The sequence below is a fragment of the Trichosurus vulpecula genome, chromosome 6 (genome assembly GCF_011100635.1).
Source record: "Trichosurus vulpecula isolate mTriVul1 chromosome 6, mTriVul1.pri, whole genome shotgun sequence".
NCBI lineage: Eukaryota > Metazoa > Chordata > Mammalia > Diprotodontia > Phalangeridae > Trichosurus > Trichosurus vulpecula.
In genome coordinates this window covers 136465300-136487045 of record NC_050578.1, presented here as the reverse complement: position 1 = coordinate 136487045, position 21746 = coordinate 136465300, and the positions used below count along the sequence as shown (strand labels likewise).

Sequence of the window (21746 nt, the reverse complement as noted above, 5' to 3'; positions counted from 1 at the left end):
TATTTGGTTTGTCTCTTGATGCTTGTCTGTATGCTCCCCTGAACTAACTGAATGCTAACTGAATGCTGGATTAAAGTAAGCTGGTCAACCCCTTCACCGTGCTTTCCTTGTTTAAGCAGATAAAAAGAACCTGTGCTTTCCCGGCAGCCTCCTGGGTCCCAGCAGCCCCCTGGTGCCGGCTGTGGGGGAGGGATCTTACTCCTCCAGAGAAGCTGCTAGATGGGTTGTTAAAACACTACCCAGCAAAACTGAGTATCATACTCCAAGGCAAAATATGGACTTTCAATAAAATAGAGGACTTTCAAGCTTTCTCACTGAAAAGACCAGAACTGAATAGAAAATTTGACTTTCAAATACAAGAATCAAGAGAAGCATGAAAAGGTAATCAAGAAAAAGAACAAGAAAAAGAAATTGCAAGGGACTTACTAAAGTTGAACTGCGTTGTTTACATTCCTACATGGAAAGATGATGTGTATGATTCATGAGACCTCAGTATTAGGGTAGCTGAAGGGAATATGCATATATATCTTTATGTATATATATGTATATGTGAGTGTGTATGTATGTATATATATGTATATGTGAGTGTGTATGTATGTATATATGTGTGTATATATAGAGAGAGAGAGGGAGAGAGTGGGCACAGGATGAGTTGAAGATGAAGGGAAGCTATCTAAAAGAAATAAAATCAAATTAAGGGATGAGAGAGGAATATATTGAGAGAGGAAGATAGGGAGAGAAAGAATGGGGTAAATTATCTCACATTAAAGTGGCAAGAAAAAGCAGTTCTGCAGGAAGAGAAGAGAAGGCAGGTGAGGGGGAATGAGTGAATCTTGCTCTCATCAGATTTGACCTGAGGAGGGAATACCATACATACTCAATTGGGTATCTTACCCCACAGGAAAAAAGGAGGAAGAAGATTTAAAAAAGGGGGGATGATAGAAGGGAGGGCAGATAGAGGTGGAGGTAATCAAAAACAAACCCTTTCAAAAGGGGACAGGGTCAAGGGAGAAAATTCAATAAAGGTGGATAGGTTAGGAAGGAGTAAAATATAGTTAGTCTCTCACAACATGAGTATTGTGGAAGGGTTATACATAATGATACGCATGTGGCATACGTTGAATTGCTTGACTTCTTAGGGAGGGTGGGTGGGAAGGAAAGAGGGGAGAGAATTTGGAACTCAAAGTTTTAAAAACTGATGTTCAAAAACAAAAAAAAAAGTTTTCTCATGCAACTAGAAAATAAGATACACAGGCAATGGGGCGTAGAAATTTATCTTGCCCTACAAGAAAGGAAGGGAAAAGGGGATGGGAGGGGAGTGGGGTGACAGAAGGGAGGGCTGACTGGGGAACAGGGCAACCAGAATATACGCCATCTTGGAGTGGGGGGGAGGGTAGAAATGGGGAGAAAATTTGTAATTCAAACTCTTGTGTAAATCAATGCTGAAAACTAAATATATTAAATTAAAAAAACCTAGAATTAAAAAAAGACACTTAATGTGTTAATATTAAAGTGAAAACAAAATACAGAAGACCTGGTGTTCACTTTTAAATAATATTATTAGACCAACTTGACTAAATTAGATTAGAGAATATCAAAAATAAGTGCAAGACTATTCAGAATCATTCTTCATAAAAGTGGAGAAGATATCATTGACAAAATTTTCCAAACACAAAATAACTGAAACTTTTATTTGCTTGGACTACTAGAAAAGCAAATTGTTTTTAGATCTGCCTCAGTCCAGGATTTGGAAAATTGGCCCCTTGTATTTTCTGAAACTTCATTCTGTATCTATTTTAGCTACTTTAAAGAGTCTGTCATTTTAGTCCCTGGGTCCAGTTCACCAATAATCACCAAGGTGGTCCACAAAGGATCTGCTGGTGATTTTCTAAGACACTGTAGTTATACTCTATTGGATATGTGAAGATTGTCTCCATGTGTTTCAGTATAGTGTTTTGGTTAACCATTGTTCTCCTGAGCCATCATCTCCTGAGTTCATAAGTTGTTGGCAAGAACTGTCTGCTCACTAACAGTGTTCAATTAAGTTCTGTGTTTTGATATTTGAGCAACTGATTTATTGATTTTCTATTCTACATTAGGAACCTATATTTTCTCCAGTGTTAGGGGCGCTCTGGACCTGGGCCCCCCGAGAGGGTAGTGAGACGCCAGGGAGTCTGGACCTGCTGACGCAGCGGTGCCTGTGTGGCTTCCACCATGTCAGTACCGGGGCGGCTCTTACTGGAGGGGCTCCACCCTCGGGGAGGAACTGGGGAGGAGCCAACCCGAAACACCCAATATAAGGCGCTCCCCAGAGAGGGTCAGTGGGATTTGTGTGAGATTTCTGGTACGCCATGCAATAAAGCTGCTTGTTGACTCCGGGGTACTGCCTGGTGATTCTCCTCTCGCATCCCCCGAGAGGAGCCTGAGACGTCCGAAGACCCGAGGGCAGGGTGAGTGATAGGCGGTAGTCGGGGAGTACAGGGTGCCAAAGTGGGGCACATCCCGTCCGGCCGCCGACACTCCAGTATCTGTCAATTTTAATAACAAAATTAATGATTTTTTTAAAAGCTTGGGCAAAAGGGTTAATTCTAAAAAGTTGGTTTTTTCCAATATTAAGTTGGATTTGTTATTAAACAATTGATAACTGAAAGAATTTTATCTGTCAGTCACTTAATCATACCTGAAATGCCCACACATGTCAGTCTTTAAAAGAAAAAAGTAGTTCATATTTTTTAAATTTGTTTAGGGTTTTGAGATGTGAAAAGTAGAGAGGCAAAGAATAAGCAAAAACTTCTGAAGAAAATTACCTCTTCATTAAACAACATAAAATACAGCAAATATCCAGAAATGTTAGTCTTCAACCACATATAATCTACTTTACCCAGATGGGAAAAATTCAATGATTCTAACTGGCATTAAAAATGAGGCAAGGCCTTGATAAGTCTGTGGACTAGCCAAAGCAGTACTCCCTTCCCTGACAGGAGTGGCAGTGTGTGCCATGGGAAGTCCTGGATTTGGATTTAGAATTCTGGGATCAAAGCCTGGCTCTACTTCCTACTTATCTGCCTGATGGCCTCAGGCATCATATTTAACCACAGGGGCCTGTGCTTCTTAATCTGTAAAATGGGGGAGCTACACTAGATGATCTCTTCCAGCTTCTAGACCTATGATCCATCTCCTCCATTTCTGGGAGCCCTACTGGTTGTTCTTCACCCTAGCCCCACATCTACTACCCCCTAAAAAAAACACTATTATTAGGTAATAAAACCTCAGTATAAATAAATTGCTCCTCCCAGGACCCCAGAGAAAGAAGCAAGCTTAATCTAAAGGTATTATACCATATGTGTAGAATTTCAAGGTTCAGTGGAAAAGGGGGATTAATAGAGGAGAAGGGGCTTTCCTCAGTCCCTCTTCTGACTCTCAAAAAACACTGCCCCAGTGACTGCCTAAGGCTGACCTGTTAAAAACTGAACACTTCAAGGAGTGACACTGAAACTTGGCTTGCCAGTTAAAGCCTAAACAAAGCTCCTTTTAATTAGATATAAGTGAACTTAAAGATTTTTTTTTAAAACATATAAGTGGGTTGGTCTAGATGATCTCTAAGGTCCCTCTTCTCACTGTAAATCGATGAATAATACTAATCTCCAGACTAAACATTTTCAATTCCTTCCAAAAGTCCCCAACATGGCATAGTCTTAGGTCCTTATCACTATTTGGATGCCCTCCCCGGGCACTCTTTTATCTGAAATTGTCCTTCCTAAAATGCAGCTCTTAAAACTGAACCAAACATTCCAGATGTGGTCCAATACGGCAGAGTCCAGGGAGCCTAGCCTTTCCCTTCCCCCATTCAGTATGGACACTATGCCTCTCAATACACACCAGGATCACATGGGCTTTTGGATTGAGCTGTCACACAGTTTACTTACATTGCACTGGTAGTTCAATAAAATTCCCAAATCTTTTCTTCAGAAAAACTGCTGCCTACCCATACCTCCCCTTCTTCTATTTGTGACCTGGATTTCTTTTGACCCAAGCATATTTACCTGTATTAAATTTCAATTTATCAGATCCAACCCATAATTCTAACCTGACAGGATCTCTTTTGGATTAGAAGTCTGTCAATTCATTTTAAAGTATTGACAAATGTATGGATCAAAAAATAGGTTATGAAATGTTAAAAAGCAACATCTGTCACACTATGTACACTTTTTAAAAAAATGCAAAACTAAAACAAAAAAAATGAAGAGTGGTACTTTGTATTTAAATGTCGCTGTAAGGTTAGCAAAAACACATGACATACACACATACATATATACAACATTATGTCATTTGGACCTCATGACAACCCTGTGGAGTGGGTTCCACAAGTATCAGTCTTACCATTTTGCAAATGAGAAAATGGGGCACAAGGTGATGTGCCTTGTCCACAGCCACAAAGCTAGTGACCACAGAGGCAGGACTTGATGCTGGCCTTTCCTGACTAGTTCTGTGGCTCTTTCTTCTACACCATGTTTCTATGCGGCTTTCAGGTCCGGGGCCGGAAATATTGCAACATTCAACAAAATTCAACGAACACTTATTGAACACCAATGACCTGCTGGAGATACAAAGGCAACAAACCTTTGCCCTCAAGGATACGGAAATCTAATAAGGGAAAATAACGCATACACAAACAAGCAGATTTATTTTTTTATACCAGACCTATGATTTCATCAGCGTACCTCAGTTTTGGTAAGCAGCTTCCTCTACTAGTGCCGATGTCAATCTCTACCTTCTACCCTTTATATATTGTTAGGAAGCATCCTGGGCACTGAGAAGCTAATCGTTGTTCCCAGAACCATACAGCCAGTGTGTATCGGGGTGGAACTTGAACCCAGCTTTTTCTGGCTCCTGAGGCCAGTTCTTTATCCCTTCTTATCCTGGCTCTAATGATTTTGTTTGTGCAATGTCTTTTCAATTCCATATAACCAAAAGTATCTATTTTATCTTTTGGAATCCACTCTCTTTCTTTACATATGTGTGTGTATGTGTGTGTATATATATATATATATATATATATATATATATATATAATATATATATGTATATATGTATATGTATGTATATATGTATATGTATATATATGTATATATACGTATGTATATATGTATATATGTGTGAATTTTGGGGTATACACACACACACACACACACACACACACACACGTAATTTTGAGGAAAAAGAAGAACATCTGGGGGGAATCACAAAAAGCTTGTTATTCCACAAGGTGGTATGCACATATACATGTGTAAATACCTGTACATATGTAGAGATATAAGAAGCTTGCTGATGAAAGCAAATGTGTAAGGATATAATAAGTTAAATACCCCATGAGTAAAAAATAAATAAAATTCTAAGAGCTAATGGCATAAACTAAAGATTTCTACATAATAAAAGCTAACTTTTGATTTCATGAAAATACATGAAAGAGGGGAAAATTTAGTCAGGAGCATTTATAGGCTTAAACATACCATTCAGTTATAAAAGGGAAATTAATAATAATGACAACTTATACACCATAACACCTATCATCTCCAAACAAGATTTAATATTAAATTTTAAAAGCATTTACATACACACACACACACATATACACACATGCTTAAGTATCTTAAGTATCTTCCTTGAAAGAAATGACTGATAAATTTTCCTTGGATGTAAGATGATATTTCATGAAATAAAAATATTTAAAACAGTTTGATGCCTTACTTTAAAAGTGACCATACAGAAGCATTTTCTTCTACCAAATCAAATGGTTTTTCATAATGAACAAACAATAAGGACAATGAGATTTTATATTCTCTACAACTTTCAGTTAAATTATGAGATGGTATAGATGTGATCCACTGTTAAATATTGCTCCTAAAAGCTTCCTTGGTCCCTACCAATGCCCTTGACTTGTGTACAGGTAATTTTCATGATTTTGTATAGATGGGAGAGTAGAGATATAGGCTGGTAGTTACTGATGTTCTTTCAGCTCACCCCACCCCTTTTTTTTTCTATTAACAGGGTCTGATTTCTTTTCCATGTCTTTAGTAAACTGGTCCCTCCATGGCCTCACAAGTTTATCGCCTGCAGCATGGTTCCCTGGCAACTGGTCCTATCTGGTTCTCCTTTGTGACATTTGTCTCCTCTAGAAGCACCTAAGGTCCAAGGTTGATGGGTGATCACTATCCCTGATGGAGAAAAGAGTCTACTGAAATGCTTTGAATAAGTCTTTTCCATTTTTCTTCTGTTTGTCGTGATCCATTTCCATCTTCGAATGTTCTTGGCATGGTTTTGCTTAGTTTGAAGTTTTACAAAGCTTTCTTTAGTTTTATCCTCCACCCCTTCTCTCTGGGTTATGTTTACAACTGTTCAGCATTTTTGTTTGTAAGAGTTTACCAATGAGGTCTGTAAAATAGTTTTAATTCAACACCATATCTTTTCCCCCCTTCTCTTTCTAAAAACAAATCATTGTCTCCCATCCACACATCAAGATAATTTCAGGATTCTTTGGGAAATGTAATGACAGAAAAAACCCTGGCAAGTGAGTCTCTGCTAATAAACATTGGAGGAGAGGTAAAACCAAGAATCGCACACTCTTCTCCAGAGGTATATGTCACTGTGGTGATGGAGGAAATCCAGTTCAGTCCAGATTGACAACGAATGACCTGTGGATACCGATGTACTCTCGATGTTCCTGTTTAGGGAGGGCACTGTGTTCATCCAAGATGTTGTGTAGCTTTCAAGAAGAGGTCTCTAATCATCATATAACCAAAGGAGTTTGATCAGTGTATCCACAGAGGAAAGACCAAGATGGATGTAGAATACCTATTGCCCAGATTTCAATGTAAACTTAAAATGACATCCTACACAACTTTCCTATAGCATGTATATTTGGGACATAGTACAAAGTGTAAGGTTAATGGTGAATAAGATCTTCCCTGCCCATCAATAGGCCTTAGGTGGAGCCCATTAAGGGAAGCTTGCTTGTAGGAAGGCTTACACACCTTTCGTTAATTTCTAATTAGGCACTGAGCCTACTAGCTGAAAGAGTATATATTCTGAGAGGCAAGCTTTTGCTTTGAGGGTTTGCTTATGAAAAAGATCTTGTGATTCCCTAGTAGAGACTGAGTGGCCCATATATTAGGAGTTCCCGGATTGCTCAGAGGTAAATGCTCTCTCGATCCAGTAGTGAATGTAAAGTGTGTGTGTATACACACACACACACACACACATATACACAGTTCGTTCGTTCGTTTGTTTATTTATTTATTTATTTATTTATAGCAGTTTGGCTTTGATTCAGGCAATAGAGCCCTGTCTGTTGGTCTTTACTTCTTTTCTCTGTATTTTTTCCGTTAAATTAAAGAAGACTGTTGACCCCTGAAACAGCTATCTTTCCTAGTAAAGCAGATAAAAGAACCTGCACTAACAGCCATCCTGAATATGCCAGTGTGGCTGCCATTACAATAAGCTAGGCCCAGAGGTGGACTGGACTGCTTTCAGGAAATTACAAAGCTCTATTAACTGACTCCAAGCTTCCCATAAAAGCAAAGATCCAACTTTCCAATAATAACATTATACCATCATCATTAACTAGCTAGGTGACCCTAGGTAAGTCACAGTTTCTATCTGCTTCAGCTTCTTCAGCTGTAAAATGGAAATAACAGCAGCTACCTCCCACGGTTGTTGTGGGATCTAAAGAAATCGAATGAGAAAATCTTTGTGAAGTGCCTAGCACAGTGCCTGTCACACTTAAGGGCTTAATAAGTGACATGGCAACAAGATGTAGAACCAAACTGCCTTTAATGAACTAAAGATGAGTATAACATCGAGTACAGTGAAGAGGCACATGAAGAGTACGATTTGGCTGCAATATATGACAAAACAAGGAACACTGAAGGATAGGAGTAAAGATGTAATTAAAGAACTTTACAACAGGAAAAGAAACTGGCCTGATCCCAAGGCAACAGGGAGGGATGACAGGTGGACAGCTAGTGTGCCTGGTATTCTTAAGATGTCAAGAGAAATCCAGGAAGGCCTCTGACACATTGGGTAGGCCCCCGTTTTGTATTTTTGGGAGAACAGGACAAGAGTCCCAAAGGACAGGTAGCTGTCTAACGTCATCTGGCCTTCTAATTTAAATCATCCTGTATCACCGCCCTGGTAACCTAAGAGCAATGGCAAAAACAAGTGACATTAATATATAACTTCATTTTGTTGTACTAGCACAGGAAGTATTATTTTAAAACACTTTAAAAAGAGCAATGGGACACCACCAACAAAAAACAAATTTTCTACTTTGAAATAAACTCAAGTTTGTTGGGATAAACTTCTGATCCTAGTAGAGTTGAATGGTCTCATAAATAGAATGCGAAATCAGAACTGAAAACTATGTAGTTATCCATGCAAGTTAATCACTATCAATCAACTAACAAGGATTGAGAGTCAATCAGTACAGGGGTATTTATTAAGTGCTTATTATATGCCCTAGCTATGCTACAAAATAAAGATAAAGAAAAAGACAAAAGTCCCTGCTTTCAAAGCATTTATAATAACAACAGTATCATTTTTTCTGGAAAAGGTATATCAATTTATTTTGCTATCGACTCATTTGCCATCCCTACAAGAAAACTCCCTGTCCTGGACACACAGGTGTCATATTCCCCCATTAAAATATAAGCTCTATAAGGACAATGGCTGCCTCAGTTTTTATTTTTATATTCCCAGGGCTGAGAGTGCAGTGTCTGGAACACAGGGTGTGCTTAATATTTTTTTTTCCATCCATCCAGTCATTCATTCATTCATTCATTCATTCAAGAACCAGGCTGACCTAGGTTACTACCTCTATGAGGCATTCAGCAACTTCTCTCCTTCCTCAAAATTCTACAGCAATTTAAAAAAAAAATACTATCTATAGGCCACTTACTTTTACACTGCCTTGTACTAGAGTCAATTATTAAGTACTACATGTCTAATCTTCCTCACTAAAACATATGTTCCGTGAGGGCTAGCATGGTGGGATAGCTCTCTGTAGAACTAACAAGGCCAACCACCTGATAAGCACTAGATGAAACTGAACTAGCAATCACAGCATGTTCAGAGAATAAAAAGAAAAATAATTCAGCAGAATTAATCTCCCCCTCACCCAGCACTCTTACAGTACTTTTACATGCACCTTTGTTACTCAGCTATGTCTCATCTTCCCTACAAAAGACAGAATAAGGATGAAGATGTTCCATCACAGGCGGCCCCATAGAACATAGCGTACTGGCCCAGAGTCAAGAAAACCTGAGTTCGAATCAAGCCTCAGACACTTACTAGCTGTGTGACCTTGGGCAAAATCTTTAAACTCTGTTTACTTCAGTTTCTTCAACTGCAAAATCAGGATAATAATAGGTTTATTATGAGAATCCATAGCAGGTGCTATGTAAGTGCTAGTTATCACTGTTATTACAATTATTAGCTATCGCTGAATTCTCCATGGTGCATAAAGTTGGAGGTAGGAAGAGTAGCTAGCAAAAGTAAAGAGAAGGTAGGATCTAAAAACCATAAAATGAAGACCTGGCCTATATACCATATTTTCCCAAGACTCACCCTTTTTCAAATAAATTGTGATCTAAAAACTGGGTGTATCTTACTCAGTGGTTGTAGATGTTTTTACTTGCATGTCCCCCTTTTTCGCGCTTGTTGTCTTTGCACTCGTTGTTTTGTATTTGTTACTGGTATATTAGGTTACATTTTGCCACGTTCTACCCAGAAATAGTTCAGAAAAGATTTTCGTACAGTGCTGAATTCAAGTTAAAAGTGATCCAGTTTGCGAAAGTGAATGGAAATCGTGCTGCTGAACGTTAAGTCTGGTCCTCCTCCAACTGAGAAAACAATCCAAGACTGGCTACTGGAAGAAGAAATCCTACTGAAAACACCACAGCAGAAGAAAGCCATGGGAGGCGAGTCAGCAAAATGACCTGATTTAGAGAGGGAACTGAAGATATGGATTTAAGAGCAAAGGGCAATTGGAATTCCTGCGTCCACAAAGATGGTTCAGCATGACACAAGAAGAATTGCTGATGAAAAAGAATTTACTGATTTCAAAGGAGGGCACAATTGGTGTTTCAGGTTCATGAAACGGAATGGACTAAGCATGCCTACACACACCAGAGTTGCCCAAAAGATGCCTGACAGCTATGAGCATATGAATAAAACTTGAGTTCAATAACTTTATGTAATACATTTTTTTTTCAAATTTCAGGCCCCAAAATTAAGGTGCATCTTATACATGAGGAAATACGGTAATTTCTAAGCTCCTGACAACTCTAAGACTCTAGAACTACCAAAAAAACTAAATTAGCAGAAAGTCAGGAGGGTCATGGACTCAAGATCCTGATTAGAGCAACAATGGAGATAACCATGAAGTACAGTAGGGTGGAAAGGAAATCTTTTGTAGCTAGAAATAAGCTAACTGGCTAAAAGAAGTGGGAGCAGTTTAAGTGACTGAAGATTTTGGTCAGAAGCAACAAAATATTTTTCATTATAAAACATTTCAAGTAAAAGACAAGTGTAGAAAGCAATCCTAAGTATACAGTTTGTGCATAATATAGCTAATGCAAGGGGGAAACGTGCCCTTAAATGAAATCACAACGGGGCAGCCAGGTGGTACAGTGAGTAGAGAGAGCACTGGCCCTGGAGTCAGGAGGAGCTGAGTTCAAATTTGACCTCAGACATTTGACACACTAGCTACATGACCTTGGACAAGTCACTTAAGCCCAATTGCCCTGCCTTCCCCCCTCCAAAAAAAAAAAAAAGGATAAACTAAATGAAATCACAACTAAGGGCAAGATAGTAGTACATTTTCCAGATTCATTCTATTTTTAGCTTCTTTGATTTTTGGGGGGAGGGAGGGGAGGGGAGGAAAATTCCAAGAGGATACAGACAAATGATCTGGATTAAAACCATATTCATTCAGGCTTAAAAGTTAATAAGAAGGTTAATAAATTAATAACTATAACCATACTAAGTCTGGTCTGAATGTAAAAGTGGGAGTTAGTGGCCTAATATTTCCATCTTAAACATTAAGATCAAGAAGTTCTCCCATTATTAGATAAAGTTACTTTAAGGAAGGAGGACTATGCCCATGTAAAATAAAGAAAAACATGTTAAAATCTATATTTAAATCCATTCCTTTCCACAGAAACAGTAAATATCAGAACCTCATCTCCTCCTGTGTCCAAAAAACCACACTACAAGGTAATAAATGACAACAAGAATCAATACTAGAAAATAAAGTAGAAAATAGGTTTCTTAACACTTAGATACTCCCCATAATCCTTCTCTAAACATGGTGCCTTTCACCATTAACACATATGTTCACTTCATTGAAACTGTTCTCAATTCATAGCCTTTTCTCAATCTATGATCTCTCAAAAGCGTATTTCATTGTTGACTCCTCTACTCTGGGTTTTTGTGATACTGAGAATCTTGGTAGGTCCCCTAACTGTCTGACCACTCCTTCTCAGGTTCCTTTCTGAACTATTATCACACTCGTCCCAAAATCCTAACTGCGGGTGTATGCACACCTCAAGGCTCTGTTCAGGACCCTCTTTTTTCTTCTCTCTACACTCTTTCACTCAGAGACTAACAAGCTCTCAGGATTTCAAGTGTCATCTACACAAATGACTCATGTACATATAAGTTCTTGTCCTTCTCCCAAGCTCTCATCCCACATCTCCAGTGTTGATTAGACATTTCAAACCAAATGGCCAGGAGGCATCTCAAGTGCAATACAGCCAGCATGAATACGCATTCTCCTCAATACACAAACCTAAAAAATCCATCCCAACCTGCCCCATTTCCAGTCTTATTAAATGCTACTGTCCTCCATGTTCCAGTCATACTGACAGAAGAGAGGAGAGAAAGGGGGAATATTAAATGAGAAGAAAGGATGTGAGTAAGAAAGAAATCCAGGCAGGGTGAATTGGATCACTTTAAAAAAAAGATACACACAACTGAAGGAACATAATGCTGTGTTTACAGAACAAAAAGAAAACAAACTGAAAAGCTTTGCATAGACAACATTAATGCATCCAGAATAAGAAGATAAATGGTAGGAGGGGAAAAAAAGCTTTACATCAAATTTCTCTGATAAGGCTTTGCATCCAAGATACAAAAAACAACTAATAAACATATATATGTGTGTATGTGTGTGTGTGTACATATAGATAGATATAGATATAGATATATAGACTATTAGCCATTCATGGTCAAAGATATGAACAAACAGTTCTCAAAAGAAGAACTTCAAAGTATTCACAACTACATTTTTAAAAAAAAGGTCCAAATCACTAATGAGAAGAGAAATGCAAATCAAAAGATTCTGAGATTTTACCGCACCCGCTGCAAATTGGTGAAAATGACAAAAAAGGGCAACAGTCAATGCTGGAGGAATAGTGAAAAGATAAGTACACTAATACATTGGTAGTGAAGCTTGAAATGGTACAACCATTCTGGAAGGCAATTTGGAATTATGCAAATAACGTGACTAAAATGTACATACCCTTTGAACTTGAGATTCTATTACTGGGCTTATACCCCAAAGAAGCCACTGATGTGAAAAAAGTTCCCAAATAAACCAAAATATTTACAGGAGCACTTTTTGTGAGAGCTAAAAATGAGAAACAAAGTAGACACGCGTCAATTGGGAAATGGTTAAATAAAATTGCGGTACATGAATGTAATGGACTATTACTATTGCAAAAAATGTGTGCAAAGAATACATAGAAGCTTGGAAAGATCTCTGTCAACTGATGCACAGTGAAGTCAGCAGAACCAAGAAAATAATCTACACAGTGACTACAACAATGTAAATGGAAAGAATGGCATGAAAAAAAATCAAAGGGAAATGTAACAAAATCATAAAGATCAAGCGGGATTCAAATGAAGAGATGAGAAGACACCTCCAGCCCATCCCTTCATGAAGATGAACGTGCACAGGTATTACACATTACACATGTCATTTTCTCAATATATTGACAGGCTGTGCTTTTTTTTAATCTCACTTTTTTCCTCTCCAATACTATGTCATATGAGATGGCTCTCTGGGAGGCAGAATGGGAAGTAGAGGGTTATATGGGATACTACGGTCAGGTAAGAAACAAATATCAGTAAAAATAATCTTAACATAACACACTCCCTCTCAAATAAAGAAAGAATGAATAAGGGAATTGACAGCTTGTCACAATAGGTAGAAAACCTTGCCCAAGCAAGAAAGTCCCTGAAACTCAGAATACAGAAGCCAATGACCCTATAAGCAACATGAAATATTAAAATAAAATAAAAAGGCTGGAAAAAAATGAAAAACACATAAAGTATCTCAAAACAAAACAAACAAAAAACTGACCTGGAAAGCTGTTCAAGGAGAAAAAAAGTTTAAGAACACTGGACTACCTCAACACTATAACTGAAAAAAAAAAGACATCATATTTCAAGATATCTTGAAGAAAATGCCCAGATCTCTTAGAACTAGGAACAATGCGGAAAAAGACTCTACCCAATCAACTCCTGAAAGAAAACCGAAATAAAAATGCCAAAGAACATTACAGCCAAAAATCCAGGGCTTTCAGGTCAAAGAAAAAATACTGCAAACAGAAAGAAAGAATTCCAAGTAGTGAGGAGCTAGTCATGATCAAACATGATTTAGCAGCAACCACTATAAAGGAGCAAAGAACTTGGAATATGATTTTCCAGAAGGCAAAGGATATATTTTCTGCCTACAGCACAGAATAACTTATTCAGCAAAACTGAGAATAATCCTTCAAGGGAAAAACTAAACTTTTAATGAAATAGAGGACTTTCAAACATCCTGCTGAAAGGACCAGAGCTGCAGAGAAACTCTGAGGTTCAAACACAAGAGTAAAGAGCAATATAAAAAGGTAAATAACAATGAACAATAATAAAAGACTAAACAAGGATAAAGTGCTTTTGTACAATGTCTCCCCAAACCCTATCATATCAGGGTTCATAGAGGGCACCCAATTAGACAAGGCCTGGGAGTGTTTCTGTTACATACTGATTTTAAGAATAGAAAGAGAGGTGGGAGTAGGAATATACTAGGTAGGAGAGGAAAAAAGTTAAGGGGAAATCATCTCAAAATCAGGGACAGGTTGATATCTATACAACCAAGGAGGAAGGGGATGGGGAAGAGGCTAACACTTGAAACTCCTTCTCATCTAAACTGGTCAACAGAAAGAACACACACATACACATATATGCATACACAACTGGAGACATACAGACATTTCACTACACAGGGAAAAAGGAAGGTGGGTATTAGGAAAGTAATTTGAGGGATTAGTCCTAAGCAAAACAAACTCTAAGGATGTAGGTCTTCTTGAGGTGGCAAAGGATGGGAACTGAAGGAGTGCCCCCAAATTAAGGACTAGCTGAACAAGTTGTGGTATATAAATGTGACAGAATACTATCTTAATCAGCATTAAGACCAACCAGGATTCCAGAGGACTAATAAGGAAACATGTTTCCCACTTCCTGATAGAGGTAAAAAAATGAATATAAAAAGTCATATCACAAAACAAACTTTTTCCTGCAACCCCCTCCCCCATAAACACACACACACACACACACACACACACACAAGTTAACCAGATGAGGTGTCTTCTTTCCTTGCTAATAACACTTTAAAAGTGTACGTCCAACAGTGGACTTTCCAGGCCAAAGACTGTGATTACCTTGTATGTTGTGTGAGAAAGAGTGTGGACCATAGAGTGAGAAAAAGAGTAATGTACAATATGGCTAGGAAGGTGGACTGTAGGTTGTAAAGTGCTTTGAATACCAAAGAGGAAAGTTTCTATTTGATCCTGGATGCAACAGGGAGACAAAAGCTGCACAGACAGAGGTGAGATTCAATGTCACTTTTAATTTGCATTGTTCAGCTGCGTTCAGGAGTAGTACAATGGAAAGATCACTGGATCTGGCGTCTGCAGTAGTGGGATCAGATGCAAACTATGACACCTGACCAACATGACCTTGGGTAAGTCTTGCCACTTCTGGGGTCCTTAGTTTCCTCAGATGTAAAATCTCAAGGTCTGGACTAGATAATCTCCAAGGTCCCCTCTCAGTTCTGGCTCTACAATCCTAATAAAGTTTATATGCTTGGGGGAGAGAAAACTATCAACATTTTGCAAGAAATATGGCAGAAGGAATACCAACACAGATGAAACCATAAATCAAAGTTCAAACTGGGAAAACAGATGCAAAGTGACATCAAATTCTATAAACATATAATCAAACTCTTTGTAGCACAGCACATACTTAAGAGGAAACAGAATCCATTTAACTCATATCCTATTTTAACTTTCATTTGATTAAATGAGAAACAAAGGTAGGGTTTTCGGGTTGATCCTGGGATTCGTTAACAGTAGGGTACCAGTCAGGTAGAACAGCAAAGCTGTCCAGGAACAAAGACTAGGTTTTCTCTAACTGCAAAAGTGAAGAGATCATGAAGTGATTAGCTCCCTTTGTCAACCAGGAAACAGTACTGATCTTAGTTTCACAAACAATAAATAATGCTCATCTTATTTTCTGACAGTGACTAGCAACTACAAATCATATAGGAAAAAAATAGAAAATAGAGGGGCAACTAGGTGGCCCAGTAATAGAGTACCAGCCCTGGAGTCAGAAGGACCTGAGTTCAAATCTGATCTCAGACACTTGACATTTACTAGCTGCATACCCTTGGGCGAGTCACTTAAGTCCAATTGCCTTGCCTTCCCCCCTCAAAATAATACAAAACAGAACCTCTGAATGGCAACATCAAGAAATAATTTTTGAAGATATAATCGACCAGACATTAATGATCAAAATATCTGTACGATGATGTTATAGCTGCTTTAAAACCTAAAAAATCAACAATAAGAAAACAACACCAAGGCGCCAAATATTTTTATAATTACTCTTAAGTTCCTATGTTTTTCCAGACTGTCTATAGATTCAATCAATAAGCATGTTAAGTACTTACTATATGCCTGACCAGATTCCAATGACATAAACTTAGTTACTTCAACAGACCAGTAGCTTCAGAAAAAGTTCAAAGACAAAGGAACTGTCAAAATTAGACAAAAAATAAGTCACTTGAAAAATTAAACTTTAATTTTAGAGAATACTGAACAGAAGAGTTGGCCATGTCAATATCTTATTCAAATTATATTTTTTAAAATCAAAACTGAACTTTTAATTTCTGGCTTAATCTTTCCTTTACAGGTTTTCTTCACTGATTTTAGAACCAGATTACAACTTGTTTACTCTGGGTGTGGCCACCAGCCAAATAATGCCAGTCTGCCCTGATTTTTAATGTGCTGTACTTTACAAATGAAAAGTCTAAAACTAACAAGTTTTAAATCTTGTGAATTCAAGGCCATAGTATGATATTAAATTGATTTGTGTAACAGCTAATATTTATAAAGTTGCTCTCAGGTTTGTGGAGTACTTTACATGTATTATCTCTCATGAACTTCATAATAACCTTGTGAGGTAAGTTTTACCAATGAAGTCAATACTGACACTGAGAGGTTAAGGACTTACAGCTAGGATGTGTCTGAGTTTGGGTATAGACGCAGGTATTCTAGACTCCAATCCCAGCCCAGCACTTTATCCACTACACCACCACCAGGCTTTCTGTTACGTACTGACATATACTTAGACTTCAAGATAGATATGTCTGTCTCTCCTCTTCCTCTGTCCCAGTGTCTGTCTATCTGTCTCTGTCTCTTTCTCTCTCTCACACACACACACCCTCTTTATGCTATCCCAATGACTGACCCATAACCCAATTCTTCAGCTAAACCCTAGTGAACTCTAGTCATCTCAGGATACTATCCTACACATTTTTCATTCCAAAACACTAGTTCTCTTCCACTTCCAAGACAACTCCATCATAAACTGGCCTAGGCCCTTCTTCAAACCCCTCCAGATTGCTTGTCCCATTCCTTTCTTACCTGGGGGTACTTCTGACCTATGAACTATCAGAACACTGTTCCCTACACTTTCCTATTACATGTTCTGTCCTTACAATATGTATAGCATAGCTTCAAAGGTTATACTTACACTTACACACACACACACACACACACACACACACACACAGAGTTATCTCCTCCTATGGCCTATGTACTATGACAAAAATGCACAGTAATAATAATAAAAAGTGCACAGAAGCTTTTTCAAAACCTTAATCTTCTTGGTGGAGTAGGAAGAATGATGGATTTGCAGTATGGAAAGCTGGCTTTGAAATCCTGCAACCTATGCTTACTAATTGTGTGTTCATTAGTCTGGTTTCCTAATCTACAAAAAAAAGGCGAAGGTGGGGGGATAAACTAGAACCCACTCCACAGGACTGCTATGAGGATCAAATGCTGCTGTATTTGTCAAGCACTTTGCAGACCTTACAAGAGCAGGTTAGAAAGCAAGTTAGAAAGTTAGCAAGTTAGAAAGGCCTATTGCTGTTTTCATTACCATTTGTAGTATTATTAGAAGCTGACTTCTAGGACAACGCACAGAACCTGTCTCTGCCCAGCAGCCCCTGTTAGCAGAGAACCAACAGTTCATTTAGAACATCTGATCTTTGCTCACTATGGCTCCTTCACTCCCAGTAACAAATATGTGCAGACATTCCCTATCCTTAAAAACCTTTCACTCGATTCTATCATCCCCTCAAGTTATTATCCTATAGGACTCTCCCCACCTTTTATAGCTAAACTAGAAAAGCTGGTCACACTCAATGCCGCCTCTTCCCTCATCCACTTGTAGTATGGCTTTGCATCTCATTGCTCTCCAAAATGACCAATGAAGTTTCAGTTGCCAAAACCAAGGGCCTTTTCCTCCTGCTGTTGAGCTCCCACCAGGCAGCCACTCTTCCCTCCTACCTGCCTTGTGGATCCTTTTGCTGAATCATCATCCACCACCAGCCCCAGTGGGCAGATGCACCTAGGATTGTCCTAGGACTTTTCTTTGCTCTCTCTACACACTCTCTTGGGGAATTACCAGCTTTCACAGTTTCAACTTTTGTCAGCTTCCAGATCTCTATATCCCAGCCTCTCTTCTGAACTCCAGCACCACATCACCAACTGTCCTTTGACATCTCCCTCTGGATGTCCTGTAGGCAGTTCAAATGCGACAGGGAGATCTCTTTGAACCCAAATCCTATCTTCTTCCTGCCTGTCTGTTGAAGATGCCACATTCTTTCCAGTAAACTAGGCTCCCAAAGGCTCAGTGGCATTCAGTATTTAAGTTTTATCCACTCTAGTTAACAAGCAAGTATTTGAGTATATGCCCAACATGCTCAGTGCATCTTGCCTCTATCACCCTTTGTCTATTCACAAGACAAGATGCCTAGTCCATACCCTCATCCATCCCCTCTCCCCTGGACTGCTGCCTCTAGTCTCTTCTCTCTTTAATCCATTCTCCACACAGCTGCCCAACTGTATTCCTAAAGTGGGGGTCTGACCAGGTCACTCTCCAGCTCAAGAAGTTCAAGTGGCTCCCTAGTGTCCAGATGCTCTCTACAGATGAAATACAAAATCCCATTCAACATTTAAAGCGCTTCTACGCTCCTTCATGATGCCCTATCATCTTTGGCCTGTGCACTGTATTCTGTGTCTCATTATCACAACTTTGCAAAGGCTACTCCCCCTGCTCCCATGCCTGGAGTATTCCCCCCTTTCTCACAGACTACAAGGCCATGCCTGCCATCAACCATGATGGAGGCAGCCCAAGACACTGAACACAAAAGCCTTGGGGAAATAGCTGCATCCCCCAGACCAGCAGCCCTGCTTCCAGCCCAGCCACCACAGCCACGATTGAGGGTGGAAATGGCTCACCTGCCTCATCACCACCAGCAATGACTGAGGACCAACTGCTCCCAACAGGAACCCGGGGAGGGGCAGAGCCCAGGCCCCCAGTCTTGCTTCCAGGACAGCTTTCACAGCCACTGGGTAAGTAACTCCTGTGAAGAATGGGTCACCCATCCTCACCAACGGCCAGCCTACTGCCACTCACTGGGCAAGGCCAGCTGAGCTGAAGCTGCCCCCAGGGGAGGCAGGAGGCAGCATGTACCTGGTGAGTCAGACCATCACCACCACCACTGTCACCACCACCATGTCCCTTCAGACTCTGATGGGAACAGCCCTGAATCCAAGGGCCTTGGGAACAGCAGCGCTTCCAGCCCAGAGCCCTTAGCCAGCCTCCATGGGAGCAGCCCCTGGAGATCGAGAAAAGAAAGATCTGTCCACCAAAGTCCTTGACACTTCAAATGGCTCAACATCAGAAACTGACAGGATTTTATCAGTGGAAATGACATTGAAGAAGTACTTAAAAATGCTTGCTCATTCATTCATTCACTCCTACCTCATGGAATCCTTGTCTTTCTTCAAGAAAGTAAGACTTCACAAAATCAGGTGCTAGCACCTTTACAGGAAGGTTACAGGGACACCAAGCTCCCACCCTACCACTCCACTTATCTATTCTGCATACAATTGGTGTCTCAGTTTCTGTAAGGCAGTGTGGCAGAGGGGAATGGAGAGAGCCGGCCTTAGGGCAAAGACTACTTGGGGACCTATGTGACCCCAGGCAAACCGCCTAACCTCTCAGTTCTCCACGCCAAAAGGGTCAAATATATCCCCCTCAACACTCCCCAAAGTGGCCCAAACCAGATTAATACGTACTTGGGAAATGTTTAACAAATGAAAACATAGTCAAGCAGAGATAAAAGTACATTTTAAAATTAAGTCGCTAGGCAGCCTGCAGGGCTTAGGTACCGTTCCGTGCTTTTCCATTTGTGTTTGACACCACAGCCCTAAGCAACTCCAAGACTCGAAGAGGCCCACTGGTATTAAGAGCAGGACTTTCCAATGAAAACTCAGTTCCCATCCTAACTATCTATCTACATGTATGGAAAGTAAGCTACTTAAAGGCAAGGACTGGATTTGGGAGGTTTTGTCTTCCTATCTCCAGTACTTAGCATAGTGGCTACCACATAATAGGTGAGTAATAAATGCCAGCAGAATTAATTAACAATGGATGCCAATAAAACCAATCTCAAGTCAAACAAAAGAGGAAAGTCAAAGAGGGGTAGGGCAGCCTTTTTAAAGAATTTTAAGGTGTCCTTTTTTTTTTTTTGCTTTTGCTGTGAACATTCAATATCTGAAGTTGTTTCCAAACTTTACCTGAAAAGAAACTTCTTTATTTGAATAACTTAACTTGGCCAAGTACAATTTAAACGTTCATTATTTGGGGCTAAACTACAGTCATCAAAAGTGATCTTGGCTGACTATATGGCAACCCCAAAGTTTCCTGCACTTCCACCCACTGGACAACGAAGCACAATGAGCACACACGTAAGAGATCTTACTTTACCACTTAAACAACGGGGTTAGAACCCCAAATACACAAAGAGTGAATACCTTTCTTCAGGTTCCCAACAGTCAGCATTCTCATTAAAGAGAACTCAACTCCTTAAAAGGATGATAGTTAAAACAAACAATAAATGTACTCTCCCAGAAAACCCGTTTCCGTCTCGCTCCCTTCTTCTCGGCGGTAGAACACTGCCCTTTCTAAACCAAAGGTTCTCATGAAAAATTTTAAGTTCAAGGAATGTTCTTCCTTAAGTTTCTGGTGGGCTTCGTGATCTTACACTAAATCAGCTTCAACTAAAATGCAGCCCAACTCGCACTTTGTCATCAGTAGGCTGTTTAAGCAAATAAAAGCTGAAAGATTAAGCGTCATTCATTATTTTAATAACTTTTTTTAAAATACCACGTATCGATTGAAGTGTAGTTAATAATCGTACCCCTTTCTTCTATTAGACTAAGGCACGCGTGTTTTCCGAATGAGAACCCCCAAACACGCGAACCCTCTTCGGCATTACCTCTTAAAGGCTTCGGCCGGGTTCCTCTCGCATTCCCCTGGCTGTAGGAGGCTCTGGACCGCCGGCTCCCGCAGCTTGTCCTCGTAGCCCTGGATCAGGCCGCTGTGGCGGATCTGGGCCACCAGACCCCGCACAAAGCCTCCCACGCACAGGGTGTCCGAGTCCTGGGCTTTGCAAAAATGAAAGGCCAGGGCTTGCCGGTGCAGCCCCCTCTGCACACTGGCGGGTGAGCTCGGCCACAGGAGCTCGGTGCAGAGCGCCGTCTTGCCGCTGCCCGGTCCCCCCACCAACAGCACCCCCCAAGCTGCCGCTTTGCCTGCACTATTCGCGGGGTTCGCGAGGGCCGGGCTGCTGCCGGCGCCGCTACAGCAGTTCGTCTTCTCCTGGAGGCAGTGCTGGAGCTTGTGGAAAACCCACTCGCGACAGTAGAACTGCTTCCCCCGCAGCAGGCTGGTCTGGGCCATGGTACCGGTTCGCTCCTCCCGGGGGCTGCTCATCGCGAACGGCCCTCGCTCCGCATCTGCAGGGAATCCGAGGGGGACGGAAGCGGACCTGGGGCCCCTCTGGGCGGCACCCCCCGCGGCGAGGCTCCCGGAGACCCCCCGCTGAGCGTTCCTTGCAGAGCTACGGGGCCCGGAGCTCCGTCTACGGCCGGTTCATCTCACGTCCGTCCTTTGTCTGGCCCCGGATCGCGGATCAGTTCAATGGTGGGTCCGAGGAGAGGCCGCCGTGCCCTAACGCTCTTCCTCTGGCTCAGGGGTCATTCGGCTCCGCGGGCCCATCGGGAATG

General features: G+C 40.4%; 1 protein-coding gene across 1 annotated transcript in view; it reads right to left on the bottom strand.

Moving 5' to 3' along the window:
- ANKRD50 (ankyrin repeat domain 50) overlaps positions 1–21530 on the bottom strand; it is a 66068-nt gene extending 44538 nt beyond the window's left edge. The window contains exon 1 of the mRNA XM_036763136.1: positions 20957–21530. Coding sequence (XP_036619031.1) covers positions 20957–21453 — 497 coding nt within the window. The 5' untranslated portion in view covers positions 21454–21530. The remainder of the gene's footprint in view (positions 1–20956) is intronic.
- Positions 21531–21746: the final 216 nt, after the last annotated feature.